This window comes from Anas acuta, chromosome 2 (genome assembly GCF_963932015.1).
Source record: "Anas acuta chromosome 2, bAnaAcu1.1, whole genome shotgun sequence".
Taxonomy (NCBI): domain Eukaryota; kingdom Metazoa; phylum Chordata; class Aves; order Anseriformes; family Anatidae; genus Anas; species Anas acuta.
In genome coordinates this window covers 62,164,116-62,181,112 of record NC_088980.1, presented here as the reverse complement: position 1 = coordinate 62,181,112, position 16,997 = coordinate 62,164,116, and the positions used below count along the sequence as shown (strand labels likewise).

The 16,997-nt window shown below is 41.3% G+C and overlaps 1 protein-coding gene across 1 annotated transcript; it reads left to right on the top strand.

Moving 5' to 3' along the window:
* Positions 1–13,857: 13,857 nt before the first annotated feature.
* FANCD2OS (FANCD2 opposite strand) lies at positions 13,858–16,165 on the top strand. The gene has a single exon (XM_068670411.1). It carries the CDS (start codon positions 13,873–13,875, stop codon positions 14,329–14,331), a length of 459 nt encoding a protein of 152 aa, XP_068526512.1. The 5' UTR covers positions 13,858–13,872; the 3' UTR covers positions 14,332–16,165.
* Positions 16,166–16,997: the final 832 nt, after the last annotated feature.

Below are 16,997 nucleotides of genomic sequence, written 5' to 3'. Positions count from 1 at the left end.
TCCAGCATCTTTTCATAGGAGACACTTGTCTCTTCCAAGTCAGCAAACCAATGAACACTGTGGTGTTGTGCAAGGAAAACTGGAAGAATGTCAGCTCTTTCTGAATATTATGACATCAAATGTGCACAGGAGCACCTACTGGCAATAAAGTCAACTAACACACAGCAGTCTGCATTTGCACTCCTGCCCTCTCCTAACCTCGAAAGCAACATAGCCCATATCAGACTGCCTACAGAGAGTGGCCCCTGGCCCAAGATGATTTCTGGGCCCTGCTCAGGAATTCTGGGAGAGCATTACTTGCCATAAATAACTGTCATAGACATTCCTAAGTATTTAACAGTACCACAAGCCATTTACAGTACCCAGGAATAATCCCTTGCACCATGTAATGGTAACCATTCTCTTTCCTGCATAATCAGTATCTGAACTACTCACTCAGATCCTGAGATGTGATATTTATTCTAGAAGACATGACCATCAGTTTCAGATTGTTGTGGTTTAACCCGGCCAGAAGCTAAACACCACACAGCCTTTCACTCACCCTCCCCCCCTCCCTCTCTGGGATAGGGGAGAGAAACGGGAAAGCGAAGCCTGTGAGTTGAGATAAAGACAGTTTATTAAGACAGGAAAATAATAACAACAACAATGATGATAATAGTACTACTACTAATAACATGTATGAAACAAGTGATGCACAATGCAATTGCTCACCACCCGCTGACCAATGCCCAGCCTAACCCCGAGCAGTCCAGCCCTCCTCTCCCCAGCTAGCCACCCCTATATATTGCTCAGCATGACCCCAGATAGTATGGAATACCCCTTTGGCCAGTTTGGGTCAGCTGTCCTGGGTCTGTCTCCTCCCAGCTCCTGCTGTACCCCCAGCCTGCCCGCTGGCAGTAGAGTGAGAAGCTGAAATGTCCTTGGCTTGGCGTAAGCACTGCTCTGCAACAATTAAAACATCAACATGTTATCAGCACTCTTCTAATCCTAAGCCAAAACATAGCACCCTACCAGCTACTAGGAAGAAAGTTAACTCTGTCCTAACTGAACCCAGGACACAGATGTATTAGTATAGACTCTGCCGCAGCTTTAATTAAAAGGCTCTTTCAGTTAACTAATGTCTCCAAAAAGCATGTTCGTTGTGTTGTTGAATACAGGGTAAAAAGTCATCTGCATGAATTTTATCAATATTTTATAAAATAGACTTTACCTTATTTCTTTCAGTAAGACTTGATAATATGGAGGAAGTTTTAGCCCCCCCTTCTTAGAGAAAGTTTTTCTTGATCTGCTCTATTAGTGAGGAATTGGCTAAGCTGACAGCAGGTTTATGCTTTGCTCTGGAGAGGGCTTCTCCCACAGCTTGATGCCCAAGTTGAGCTAAGTGTTCAGGTGGGGCTGGGTGCTATTCAACCTGTCAAAACCTTCGAAAGCCCCCGTCACAATACTGTTTACTCCCTCCTAATATTAATCTCAGATGTCAGCAGCTACAGAGCCTTGAGATAGTTGATGGCTCTCACACTGGGAAGTCTACTTCCATGGCCAGCAGGTCTCATCCTTCTCTGATCCCCATCCAATCATCCACTGAGGGACCAAACAGCTGTGATTCCATGCAGCAGGAGACAGCAGCTCTTCACTATGGCATTTAACAGACATGTAATGGGGACCCCAACTTCAGCTCAGAGGGGAGAGGGCAGTAAATCTGTGGCATGTCTTCGCCTTCGCTGAAAGGAGATATATCACTCCTTCAGTTGCCAAAGGTCCATATTTATATATACCATCCACTGATCTACTTAACATCTTTCCCTTCTCCTCAAATGAGTGTAACAGAAAACATGAGATGTAGCATTGTAATCTTTTTCCTTTCCTTTTATTTTTTCTCACTTTTAACAGAAAATTCTCTTCTTCATGACACTATTCAGGTAAGATGACAACAATGGACAAATTCAGTGAATACAGAGAAGATTTTCTGTTTCCAGTGAGTATATGGCAATACCCCAGTTTTACTGTAGGTAGATTAGTCAGTCTCTGGTAAGCCATTTTGTCTTCTGGTCAGACTCCAGAATTCCTCTTTACTTAGCATCTAAAACTACAGAAACCCAGAAATCTTCACTTCCATCCTTTCTCAGTCCAACCTCATTAACAACCTTGCAGGATTAAGCTATCTCCACTCCAGCGATGAACCAGTGCAGTCCTAACAGAATGATAAACTACGAACCCTCCACATTTGGAATATGCTGATCCAGCCACAAGTACAGCCAGAAAACTCCTCCTAAATAACTGAATTTGTTTTTGCAGCCAAGTTATCAATCATAAACTAAATGTATGAGCCGGGGGGCAGTGCTGTGCAGCAAAATTCAATTCTGCTTATGCTGTCAGTCCTAATTCTATCCCAAGTATTCACAAGCAGTAAGCCTGAGCCAGACACACTCGTGCTATGGACAAACCCCTTTCCAAGTGCAATGCTAAAAGCCAGACAGACTGTTTCTGCTTGCTCCTCTCTATTTGCATACAAATATTTATACTATTAGAACACAGAAACCCCTGAGCAAAAACAATTATATTAACCATCCCCTGATTAACACCCATGTGTATCAAGAGTAACCACCAAAACCATTTAAGTTGCACATGCATAAACTTTGTGTTAGGGAAAAGATAAGTGTTTCTGTTTGGCTTTTGAAATTAGATGGAGACATCCAGTCTTGGAGCACAAAACTGTACACGTGGACTGCAACATCACATATTAGAATTCTCTTTGTACACGTAAAAACCTAGCAATTTTTCGCATTTAAGCATGGCTATATATACAGTTTTTCAAGTGATTTTCCAGCCTATTACTCTCCATAGAAGGAAAAAAATAATAATAAAAAAAGGCAAACACCGTCACTGACAAAAAAAAAAAAAAAAAAAAAAAAAAAAAAAAAAAAACAATAAACATCTAGACCTGGTCATATATACATCCATTTTGTAAAGCATTTCTTTTACTCCAGTAAATGTTTTTCTACTAAGCAGCAGGGAATTGATCTATTGCCAGTAAATTAGGAAGAAGAAAGCTGCATTCTTTCCCTGTGTTATATATTGTTACTCAGTGCAAGAACATCAGCTGGTAAAGAGTAACTGTAGTACCCCTAATACTCATTGGTTTTAAATCTAATTGAGCTTTTTCTTTACTCATAGAAATAACACCGTAATTACTTAACCTCTTGAGATTAGGAAATTGACAATATAAATGCATGATCACTGAAGTCCTTCTGGTAGAAAATCCATTCTTCTGTGTGAACTTTGTATTAGGGTTTAGAGATTAAAGATTACTTTTTTATCTCCTTGTGCAACAATACCTTTCCCAGTGTTGCTCAGGGCACGACAGTCACCAGCCTCTTCTGAAAGCTGCAGTTCTGTATAAGACTTATAGCACAGACCATCACCCTTGTCCTCCACCAGAAACAAGAGAAATAAACCTGAAACTGCTTGAAAAGCAGCATGAATAAGCACTTGAGAAATGTGCTCCTTCAGCATACCTTTTCTTATCCTTATCATTATCTTCTTAGAGCCAAAAAGTCAGACAAGAAACGTTATTCAAAAGCAACATAAATCTGGAGTCTTAAGTCTCAGATTTGGGCTTGGCAGCTGATCAGAAAGTTACTGAATATTGTCTGAGCTGATCTATACAACTGTATATCCACTGGCTCATCCAACCATTCACCAAATCAGTTCAGCCTGTTTAGGCAGAGGAAGGTCATCCAAAAACAGTTTGAAAAGTCCTCCAGAAGTTAAATCAGCTTCAGGAATGGTCCAGAGTGCTCCAGAGGCTGTGATAATATTTCTTTTTTCTTCCCACATGGGAACTGATTGAGAATGTGATTTTCTGACTGAAGAGGCTGTCCAGAATTGAGCATATTCTCGCTGAATGACTGTCAACTTCTACTGATTAACGTTGGGGTTTCTTCTTTCAGTATGAGGCAACAGTAATCTAACAATTCTAGATTTTGTCAATTTGACAATTTAGATTTTTTTTTAGTGCCTCTCTGGGAAATTTCAGTTTTGCACTTTGTTAGCATTATTTAAAGTCTTGTTGGAGGCACAAGGAAATAAAGGCCTAGCATGTGTTGGAGGATAGGTGCCTGTACACAGTACATGCTTCAGTCCATATGCACTACCGTCTTAGAGACTTTCTTTTTGCATAATCAAGCCTTAGCTGCACAGATACTTTGCTCATGAAGGACTGTGCTACTTGCAACCCCTGCATCACTACCACACACAGTGCAGTTTATGGATTTCACTACTGTCTGTGAAACATTTTGCTATGTTTTTAAAAAATGGTTTATTCTTGAATTAAGACAGATTATAAATGTAAGTATTTAGCAGAATACTGTTGTATTCTATAAACTCAAAACTGCAGTCCCGTGGCATAACAGATAGATATCAGTGTCCTTAAAAGATTTATTTCAAATATATTATCTTGCATGAGATAAGAAGCAGGCCTCTGAGGTCCTTCTAGAAAGAAATTGCAGTGTTAGGGATGCTGTATTTTAATGGGAAAGACAAACATGTACACATCCCCAAGCAGAGATGCCACAGTGACTCTCTGCTGCACAGGTCTCCTGCTCAGGCAGGATTCTGCTCAGGAAGAAAGGTTTTGAAAAGTCTTCACGAAGATCCAGTCAATGCAAAGAAGAATTAGGAAGGGCTGGAGAAAAATCTGGGGGAGGATAAAAGAGCAGTCACTTTTGTGCCTGTGAGGATGAATGAATAAAATTTTGCAAGCTGCTGGACTATTTGAACATTCACTAATACATTCAGTAATTCAGACTGCATTTTTTCCTCACCAAAATGCTTATGTTTAGCAAGAGTTTTTCATCTTATACCAGCTTCAACTCTATTCTTATTCAAAAGCATTTTGAACTTCAAGGAGACCATGACTAATAAACTACATTGTTAGAACAGCAAGCCTCTTAGAGAAACCAAAATCCTTTTAACCCTTCTTCCAGGAGAAGTGGAAAGCAGCAAATAAATCTGCTGGGAAAGAAGAAAGCAACAACAACAGGAATTTTTAGCTTAAGCACAAAGCATCAGTATTAAGCATTTGATAAGTCTCATGGTTTTGTTCTGAAAATAGATGACAGAGTGTTTTTGTGCATGACTAGTTCCACAGCAAATAAATTCATTTAAAAATATATATATAGCTTTTGCACAGATGGCTGCAGAAAAATTACTACATATTAGTGATTTTCATTCAGTATGAAAATTCTGACCTACTAAGAACTCCCTCTTCTCCCACACCAAAGACTCGTCAGACAGATCTCAGAGAGATTTTACTGCACCATTAGTTCAATAATTATGGCATGGTTGTACTGTATTTAATCTTGATTTAGTTCTCCAAATACAAAATAACTCTTTCTGTTTCTTTCATCTAACAAAGTTACAGTCTTCTTCTACTGATAACAAACTAGGGAGTCAAATGCCATCTGGCCATGCCACAGCCTGCTTGCTGCCTACACACATCAGCTGGACTAAAAGAAATTTGAGAATAGCCAGGCTATCTAGCTGCTATTTAAATGGTAGATATTTCAAGATGCCACACTAACAGCAGCCTATATTTTTGGTACATGTACCATTCACTCAGCTTGACAAGGCATGCTCAGCCTGTAACGAGGACACACCAGATTTACTACCCCCACAAAGAACAGATACAGTAATTCTGACAAAATACAGAGCTGACACACAGATTACAGGCCCTTCAACCCAGACTGTATTTACAGTAAGGGAACAGTTACTGACAAAAGCAGGACGGTGCTATAAATTCAATTTCTCTTGTTCCCCTTTAAGAGCTGTGCCAAAAGTAACACTTCCGTTTTAACACGATTATGCCATTTAATTCTAGAATACTTCACTTTTTGTGTCAAAATTTAGATTTAGTTGCAAAAGCATATGTTCAGTTATGAGATCCTTTTTTTAAATTCAGTTTTCACTTATCAGGACTGTTCTGGGCGCATAATCAATTCCTGTCAGTGATTTTTTCCCCCCCATGTCTTCAAATTATAACTATGCCTAAATGCTGGCAAGTGCTCACAAGAGCAGAGCCAGCAGAGCAGGGGCTGTGATTATGCCAGTCATTTAGCACGCATTAGGCCACATCTGTAATACTGGGTCTACCTCTGGTCTCCATAGTTTGAGGGAGACACTGAAAAAACTAGAGAGGATCCACTCGGGGGCAAGCAAGATGAGAGGTTTGGAGAACTTCACAGATGAAGAAAGATGAAAAGAACTGGATTTATTTATTTATTTATTTTTATACTAAAGAAGTCAAAGCTAAAGGGGATCTCACCAGAGTTTTGCAGTATCTAAAATATAATTACAGTGGAGATGCGGGAACTCCCTTCACAAGGAGGCAAAGTGACAGAAAAGGAGCAATGGGTGCAAATGGCTTCAGAAGAAAGTCAACACAGACAAGGAAAAATATTGTACCATTCGAAAAAAATATATATATTTTTAAACAGGTTATCCTATGGGATATCCATTGATAGAAGTATCAAGAATTTATAGGACCTTGGATAATGCAATTTAAGGCCCTGCTTTCAACAAAAGCTTGGACTATACAACTTGCAGAGGTCCGTGCCAATATGGGCTTTTATATGACACTGCAATGCTGCACAGGCCATCTGACTAGTCCATATTTATCCCTTACAAAAGTGTAGGAAAAAAAAAAAAAAAACAAAAAACAAAAAAAAAAAAAGGAAGGGAGTGTTTTGGCTTTTGAACAGGTTACAAAACAGGATTCTCTGCAAAGCACTAAATTAGAAGATGGCAATGAAGAATGGGACAGATGAAATAGGAGAAAGGACAAGAAGAACTGAGGTAACTATTCAAACTTTTAGCAGCTCGTTTAAGTTTGAACTGAAGGCTTTTGAAGATTTGATCATTTCCTGTGTTAGAAAATCAACCAGCTACTAAAACAAATAACCATTTCTACCTTAAAAAAAATAAATAAATCAGCTATGTGTTTATACATAATATTCTCGTGTATGCTTTGAAATGACCAGCCTCTTTGAAGTGCCTATCTCCTTTTGAAGGCTATCAGAAGACAAGATGCTAAAGTAATGATTTAAACAGGTTAAAGAGATTGTTCCACATTAGTAAATCACTACTTACTGTTCCCCCTGTCTGCTAGCTGTAAAAGAACAGCCAAAAAAGTATAAACGTCTGTCCTGCAAAATCATTTATCGCTATTTCTCAAGCTCAGCAATATACAAATAAAATCATATTTCAGAGGGGAGGAATTATAAAAAAGAAAAAAACAGAGCAGAAAATACTCCAATTGATGTGGGTACATAATGTTCACACTTCACACAACTACCAAAAGATGGAGGGAGTGGAAGGAAGTGGAGGAGTGAAGTAAAATTTGGTATGTAAAAACAACTCTTCTCAAAAGACTAATGAGGCTTCTGACAAAAAAAAAAAAAAAAAAAAAAAAAAAAAAAAAAAGACAGAGAGAGAAAGAGAGAGAGAGAAGCATTGTGAAAAGCTACTTACATGCTGTCCCATCAGCACTGCCTCTGCTAAGTGCTTCCTATTCAGTGCCCTAGTTTTTACAGCTCCTGTTTGGTCATTTCTAACCGAGTGTATGTACCCCACAATGCACAATGGACCATAAGTTTTAGCACAGGGCTGGATGCACATGTAACCATCATAAATACTCGAGCATTGTAACACTTATGTCCCTTCATCAGTCTACAAAATCTTTGTAAGCTTCCTAGCTTTTATTTTATCTACAACATAGTAACATCTAGCTGTATGACAGAAAATTCAGTTCAAAAGAGAACAAATATTTTTCCTGAAATATATTTTATTCCTCCTAACTACAAACTCTTTAAATCCCGGAGAAAATAAATTAATTCATTAAAAAGCCAACACAATTTTAAATCACAGAATCACAGAATTTCTAGGTTGGAAGAGACCTCAAGATCATCAAGTCCAACCTCTGACCTAACACTAACAGTCCCCACTAAACCATATCCCTAAGCTCTACATCTAAACGTCCTTTAAAGACTTCCAGGGATGGTGACTCCACCACTTCCCTGGGCAGCCTGTTCCAATGTCTAACAACCCTTTCGGTAAAGAAGTTCTTCCTAACATCTAACCTAAAACTCCCCTGGCGCAACTTAAGCCCATTCCCCCTCGTTCTGTCACCAGGCACGTGGGAGAACAGGCCAACCCCCACCTCACTACAGCCTCCTTTAAGGTATCTGTAAAGAGCAATAAGGTCGCCCCTGAGCTTCCTCTTCTCCAGGCTGAACAAGCCCAGCTCCTTCAGCCGCTCCTCGTAGGACTTGTTCTCCAGGCCCCTCACCAGCTTCGTCACCCTTCCCTGGACCCGCTCAAGCACCTCAATGTCCTTCTTGTAGCGAGGGGCCCAAAACTGAACACAGTACTCGAGGTGCGGCCTCACCAGAGCCAAGTACAGGGGGACAATCACCTCCCTAGCCCTGCTGGCCACACTGTTTCTTATACAAGCCAGGATGCTGTTGGCCTTTTTGGCCACCTGAGCACACTGCTGGCTCATATTCAGCCGACTGTCCACCATCACTCCCAGGTCCTTCTCTGCCAGGCAGCTCTCCAACCACTCATCTCCCAGCCTGTAGCTCTGCTTGGGGTTATTGCGCCCCAGGTGCAGGACCCGGCACTTGGCCTTGTTGAACTTCATGCAGTTGACCTCAGCCCATTGGTGCAGGCTATCCAGATCCTCCTGCAGAGCTTTCCTACCCTCGAGCAGATCGACACATGCGCATAGCTTGGTGTCATCTGCAAACTTACTGAGGGTGCACTCAGTGCTCTCGTCCAGATCATTGATGAAGATATTAAAGAGGACCGGCCCCAGCACCGAGCCCTGGGGGACGCCACTAGTGACTGGCCTCCAACTGGACTTGACTCCATTCACCACGACTCTTTGGGCCCGGCTATCCAGCCAGTTTCTAACCCAACGAAGCGTGAGCCAGTCCAAGTCAAGAGCAGCCAGTTTCTTGAGGAGAATGCTGTGGGAGACGGTGTCAAAAGCCTTGCTGAAGTCAAGGTAGACCACATCCACAGCCCTTCCCTCGTCCACCCAGCGCGTCACTTTGTCATAGAAGGAGATCAGGTTCGTCAAGCAGGATCTGCCTTCCATAAACCCATGCTGACTGGGCCTGATCGCCTGCTTGCCCTGCAAGTGCCGCATGATGACTCTCAAGAGGATCTGCTCCATGAGCTTCCTTGGTACTGAGGTCAAACTGACAGGCCTATAGTTGCCCGGGTCTGCCCGCCGGCCCTTCTTGTAGATGGGCGTCACGTTTGCTAGCTGCCAGTCAACTGGGACCTGCTTCTGATGATCAGAAGGACAATATGATTGCATATTAATTTTATCCAAAAAAAAAAAAAAGCTGCTAAGGTTCATTTTATCATTTAAAATGGTCCTCCCTCCCCCCCTCCCCCATGTAGTAGTCTTTCAACAATGCTGTTATGCAAGTTAGAAAGGAAGCATCAGCCAATCTTCAAAACTATTTATCCAGAATGTTTCCAGAGCACTGCGAGGGCGTCTTGTGGAACACTTGGCTCATCACTTAGCAGGGAATAGGGCATTCAGGAGAGGCAGGAACCCAGGCCCAGTGCCCCAGACCCACCCAAATATTACTAGCACCATTTGTTCAGCTTCTTCAGCTTTAAAACATTATCACTACTCCCTCTAGTGGGTATCCTAATTGAAACAAATGATGACAAAAGTGACACAAAACTAAAACTCCTAACAGTACTGATTTGTATGGTCATTTTACACACCTTCTAATTGCAACAGCATTTAAACTATTCTCCCCTCTCCAAATGGCAAAAGAATTAGAAAAGCATGCCATGAACAGAGACTTGTGCATGTAAATCACTACCAGATGAAGCAATGGAAAACAGTTATTAATGAATATTTTGCATTCTTCATGTGTTTTGTAAAACTATGGCTTTGACCAAAGTTCTGCTGAAAACACTTCAAGCTGATTGAACAGTTTGTAATGACATCTCTAAAAAATGCTCAGTTTAACAGGGTTCAGGATATGCTTTTAGAACAGGAAAAATTACAGGCTATTTTTAAAGAAAATAGCCATGTTAAGAACATACCTGTGATTGTCTATGTTTCAGTGTTAGCACAGCATTATCTAACTTAAAACTAAAGCAATTCGCTGAAGAAATTTGCTTGTGTGACCCTAATATCTTTAGATAGATCTCTTGAAATTTTGAGAACAAAAAAATGTCTCTGAAATAGCTGATCAAGAAACAATCTCATTTTCTCTGGGCTGCTGCTGCTGCTGCTACAGTCTTTGCTTACCTAGCACCCACCTGCTTACCTTTAAGGACTTTTAATAGTGTATGAGCCATAGGACCATTATAAATAAAACTCTAAGAGGACATTGGCACTCAAAGCTCCATTACACTTCCTTTTTTTTAAAAAAAAACAAAACAAAACAAAACAAAAACAAGACGACAAAACTCCAAATAGAGGTATTATCTTCATTCCAAGTCAGCTGATAATGTGCCTGTCTCAGCCACAGTTTCAAACACAATCTCTTTTTTTTTCCAGCCACCCCTAGAGAAAAGACTGCCCAGTTTATCTGATAATGAAAAATGGGAAGATACCAAAATTAGTATGTAAAAACATACAATTTCTGTTTTTGAAAGCTGATGAGCCTACACAGCAAACAAGAGGAAGAGACAACTTACCATAAACTGTTGAAGAAAATTGCTGCACATGTTTACGTTATATAAAAACTATAGGTAAAATGGCAAAACAGAGATTAAAATAAACCATTAAAAGATAAATTGAGTAAGCAAACAGAAGGAAAAAAAATACAGGAGTGAATGATGTTTCTAAAATCTAACCCAGAGCCTTTCAGTCTTTAATTATCCTAATTATCGAGGCATTTGTCCTTCATTAGTCATCAGACAATTACCATAACACCCAGCTCTGAGTTTTGAATACTTTTCAAGAGCTACAATTCATTGCTGAAAGACATGAAAACTGTTGCCCTTTTGTACTAGTGCTTTTCAAATCCTGTTACTTTGAGCCAGGAATGAGAGAAATCACTGGCTTGGGACCTTTCTGCTCTGGAATTGCAGCATGGTTGTGTCTTTGCAGGGTCACACTCACCTGTATGAGCAAGGCACTGCTGTGCTCACCTGGGAAACTGGGGTGAAGAATCAGCCTGGTTGCTGCCATGGAGTGCCAGCAACAACAATGGCAAAAGAGCAATATATTTAAACTTCCAATCAAACTGACTGAAAAAAAGCCCCAGTAACCTAATAATAACAAAGAAAACCTGAAAGGTGATTAAGATATATTTTTTTTCTCCCTAAACAGCATTCATCCAAGCTAGGGAAGTGTATGTGCTATTTAGCCTGCATGGTCAAGATGCTAAGTTAGTAAAATGGCGTAAAAAATATACGTCAGCGTGTTAGCAAGTTTGAATGTCAAGAGCCAAGTAAAAATAGAGCAGTTTCATGAGCAAAGTGGTTACAATTATAGCATCTCATTAATTACAGGCCATGGGGTTCTTTTATGAAGCAAAGTGTGGGAAATGCTATGATAAACCTGAGGCCTTGAGTCACAGAAATCAAAGTATCTGAACAATCAGAAAGATGTAAAGAAAAGTGATACAGGCTCAAATATACTTTTTGCCTTTCCAAATGGCCATTCTACTGACCATTTAAAGATACCTATACGATAAAGACACATTCAAGACAGGAAAAAAATAAAAATAAATAAATCCCAAAGAGACAAAATGGAAGTGAGGCACAGTTTCCACCAGATCTTTGATTTATTACTTTCTAATTCCCCATGATTTGGGAATTTGCAGCAAGGTACAATCTGAGTGTATGCTGACATCTAAAAAACAGGTGACCTGGAAGGGTTTCCAAACAACCAGGATGCAGGATGAAAAGATTTCTGGATATCAGCAACAGTGAGACAGAACATGGACTTCCAGGACCCTGATGTCTGTAAGAAACAAATCGGTCACCTAGAATTAACTCAGAAACAAAAGGTGAAGATTTCATCAATTTTATATTCAGACTGTAACGAAGCAAAGCTCTCACTGAATCAGTAGCAAATTGTGCTAAATAAAAGGCCTGAGTAGTAAACTCAGGATTGAATATCTGATTCATTAAAGGAAATAATATCACAATCTGCCTCTTACACAGAGTAGGTAGAAAACATGTATGTGTATATCTGTACGTATGTGTGTGTATATATATGGCATGCACATATATACACACACTCATGGGTGTGCATTTAGTACCGGATGGAGACACTTCAGTGTGACCAGCATATATGTGTATATTGCGAAGGAATTTAGCAGTTTAATAATAGGCAAAATTAAACCCTTTAAATCGTTATGCCTAAACGCTTTGTGCATTTTGCTGTGAAAACTAGAGCTCTGTGCTCTCAGTATGTGAGTTTAAAAAAAAAAATAAAATAAAATAAAAAAATCATATTTAGGGATTTTTTTAAACAAAAGATAATTCCCTTTAGAAAAACGGAGCATTTAATTTTGAAGAGATTTGATTTTGGAAGGAGTATGGCTGTTACAATGCTTTGCATATATTAATGCAAATCACAGATGCTAGAGTGAATTAAAAAAACTATTCCCAGAGAAATTAATCCAAAAGGAAAATTTATGCTGCACTAAGTTAAATGGGCCATGCTGGATCCTTCTTTGCCAATCACAAATAAAACAAACTGCAATTCCAGATTGTGAATTTCTTGTGTTCTTGTAACTGTGATGACTGTTTTGATATGTATTTTCTTTGGTATTTCTAAGGAACTGTTGTTACATTTTCCACTGTACTTCATATGTATGCCTTCCAACAGCTTTGTATCAAATTGGAACCATTTATAAGGAACATTTTGTTTACAATGATAGGCAAGTCAGCCACGACTCGAAACATTAAGCTAACTACAGCAAAGTTCAGCAATTTACCACTGAGAAGTTTCTTTAGTTATTCTTTGTGAGTTTAGTTGCCACTCAAGGCAAGCTTTTTCTTTTATTTCAGCCACCTTGCTGTTCATAGCATGCTTCAGCCCTCCTTGCTGGAGGCTTTTGACTGAAAATAAAATTGGTCCTATTGAAATGCTGTAACATTCCTCCGTCTGTACAGAAGCACTTAGGCAAAATTTGTCCATCTGTAAAACTCAACCTTTTCCCCCTCGAGGAGAAGCACATCCTGCAACTTGCATCGCGATATATATTTGCAGTGACCCCAAGCTGAAGGAAAATGAAAACGTGCCGTAGCAGGCAGATTTACAACTGCTGGTGAAAGCACTCCAAAACTAAAATTGCAAATAAAATTGTTTGTCTAGAAAGAAGAAGCTCAGTCTTCTCCCCTGTGCAGCTCCTGCTTAAACTGAGAATTTGAAATCCTGATTTCAAATCAGCAAAAGCAAAGACAAATGGAAAATCAGGCTATCAGGGCAGTAAATACATGGGAAATGCGCTCCTATTGATTGAGGAGGAAGCTGGATTATTTGGTGTAATCTGAATTTTTGAGACATTCACCGCGACTGAAAATTTGGGTACGGAAGGCTTTGCTATTTTCTCAAAAGCACCTTCAAATAAAGGTGTTTAAACTTAACACGGTGCAGGGATTTTAAGCAAGCAGTGAGGACGCATTATCAGATCCGCAGGTGGAGGTGGGCCTGCTTAGTCATGTTTGACAGAGACAGCACAACAGCCAGAGACAAGGACTGTGGGGACATGGGCGTGTGAGGGGGAGCACACCGAGCCCTGCCCGGGGGCAGCACAGCGCCATGGGGGCAGGACACCACCGGGCGCCCCCAGCCAACGGCCGCGGCCCGGCGGGCGGCGCATGGCGGGCGGTTACCAGCTGTGGGCGCCCCACTCGCCCCTGGAGGAGGCGCTGCGCTGGCTGCGAGGCACCCCGCCGCCCGCTCCGCCGCCCGCCGCCATTTCGGCGCACCCCTTCCGCGGGGGCGGGCTGCCGCCGGGGGGGGCGGTGGCGGCGGCGGGCGGGCTGTGGGGTCGCGGGGCGGCGCTGCGGCGGCCGCAGGCCGTGAGGCTGCGGGGCCTCGACGCCGTCTTCGGGCGGCCGGTGACGGCGCAGCCGCCGCGCTGGAGGGGCTCGCTGCGGGTGTCGGAGCGCTCGGCCTTCTGCCGGGTGGTGGCCCCGCGGCAGCCGGGGCCCTGCGGGCTGCGGGAGGCCGAGGCGCGGCTGGCCGCCGCCATGTGCCGCAGGATGCTGCGCGCCATCCTGCTGCTCTACGCCGCCTACAAGAAGTGTGCCTTCGCCCTGCAGCACTCGCGATGAGAGCCCCCGGCACGCTTGGTGTCCTCTGGAGGGTGACCTGGGTCTGGCTCGGCGGGATGCTTCGGGGCATTGGGCACCTTGGAACTGTGCTGAAGCCTCACTGCGCAGAGCACACCGTGAAAGCTTGCCTGGTGCTTAACCTGCATGCCGCGGTGGCACCCCAAGGAAAGATGGCCAAAGCACAGAGCTCGGAGCGCAACAGCGTGCAGCTCGTGGACATGGGCACCAGCTATGTCAAGGAGATGAGAAACTGCACACCCCGTCGGAGGTTATAGGGACGTGACTGCACCGTCTGCCTGCATGGTTCTGGCTTGCTATGTTGCACGTAGCATTTGCCATTGTGCTGGGAGCAAAACCTGAAATGAAATGCCTGCCAAACTGAGAAGCGCTACTGCTTGAGATGTGACCATCTTTGCCGGACAGGCTTCAAAGAAAAGAGGTTTACACTCTTTTTTTAGCTACGGGTACAAACTCCAAAATAGATCCCAACCTTACTACCTTTCTAAGCAAAATCCGTTCTTCACTCATTTCTCGTGGACAAAGACCTCCACAAAACAAAACAAAAGTTACACTTTAATCTGTTAGTAGGTTTTACAGTTCTGCCCCCCACCACCACCCCCCAACCATCACTAGTTTGTGAGAACTAGCTGGTTTACATTCAAATCGCCTTTTATCATTCAGAGCAAAGTCTGTAGTTATTTGCAGCTAGTGAAGGCAGTTCACGTAAATAACAGTCTTCTAAGTTACCCATCAGAATCTTTTTTCCTTTTTCTTTTTTTTAGCTAATGGTATAAGTATCCTTAAAACAAAATTCATGCCTTAACAGTTTTCTAAAAATGCATTTTTGATCTACTCTATTCAAACTTTCTTTACAATTAAATGTACAGGTGTGAAAATCCATGTAGATTACTTACAGCTTATGAAAACAATTTGCAAAGAATGACTGCAGAGTTGCTACTTACCTTCAAAATAACCAAAACAATATTTTTATTTGTTTTAAATGCCATAACCAGTGTATATAGCTTTTTAGAAATGTACTATTGGCTTCTTAACAGTCCAAATAAAAATTGTTCTGATTTATTTATTGCTAGTATAGGTAATTTATTACAACTTCCATAAAGTATAGTTACAAACTATCACAAAAATTATAGCTGCATATAGAGTTTCAGTTAATCTTGTCCATGCAATTACAGAGGGGAAAGCATTTATAATGCATTTATAGTCGGTATTTCACATCACCCTGATAACATCGTTATTCATTCCAGTATGGAGATGAACATTCAGAGTTGTCATAGCATTCAGTCATTGCTTGTAACATACTTCAGAAATGTCTTGTCATGGATTCACCCCTAATTGTGAAAAGTCTGTTGTCCCATCTTTCAGTTGAGGCTGATTTGCTTTCTAGACTATCAGCTAACAAGTTAGAATAGTTGAGTGTGGGTGCTGGGAAGTATCACAACACAAGAAGAACTTGCAGAATCTATTTATTTAGAACTGAAAAGTTAATAAAGAGATCAGCCTTAAGAAGAATCTGGGGTCTGTGCTTTGTTTGTCTGTGATAATAGCAGCCAGGCATTAAAAAGAAGCGCAAGCTTTGGAGCTGGATCTACAGTTCCTGTTTCTGATCCAGAGCTGCCTATTAAGACTGCAGTCAATCCTGCCGCAGTCTAAGCTGTATTTTCCCATTGAGTTCTCATCAGACCAGCGTTCAGATGTGGCTCTGCTTTTTGAGCTAGTTTAAAGAGAAATTCATATCTGCTTACCTCTGAATGAATGCTTCTCCTAATCTAGGATATGTCAAAAGGAGTTGATACAGATCTACGGAAGTAATGCTGATTTGAGCAAACATTTAGCTAACAACTTTTTTCTTAAAAAAAAAATGAAGGGAAGGTCTTTTCTATGTAAAAATAAAGGTTTTAGTGAGCATCCTGTTCATTGCCATACTGATGGCAATCATGAAGTAGAGGGTCTGGAAAAATTTCTTCATAGTCTTTTCATAAACCACTAGTGTAAAGCAGTCATCTCTACCTTACAGCAGACACAGTTCTGTAGCATTGACCTGAGCTGTGAGCTCATAGAACTGTGAGCTCATAGAACTGAGCTGTGAGAACATAGAACTGTGAGCTACCTAGAAGTCTTCCATGCTCATCCTCTCAAGCTGGGGCCATTAAACCCCAAATAGAAGGCCACAGCAGTGGGAGGTGATGAGAGACCATACAAAAGAAGGTGAGCATTAGGGCCTGTGAAAGGAAACCCTGTGCTTTCAAGGACTACCAACTGGAACCAGAGCTCTGTAAATGTTATTCTTCTAATGAATCCTGATCATAGTGTGCTCCTGCAGGGAGAAGACTATCATTTCAACAGGTCAGGTGTATTTACAAGGTGTAGGCGGTGCCCTAAATGGTTTGCTGGTTTATAATGAAAGGAACTGAACAACTGTCATGTTATGCCAGCTGGTATGGCTTCTAGTATTGCTCTGGAGCTACACCACAAATAAATTCCATAAGCTGGAACTGAGCATCCAGTCCAAATACCTGCTTTTTTTCCTTAAGTGTTAGTCCTTAAGCTATTAGGCATAACATGAAGCTTTGTTTCTTAGAAATTGATTATGTAGGTCATGTTTGTTTGTCTGCAATAAGGACTTATTGTTTTTGATAAGGTAATCT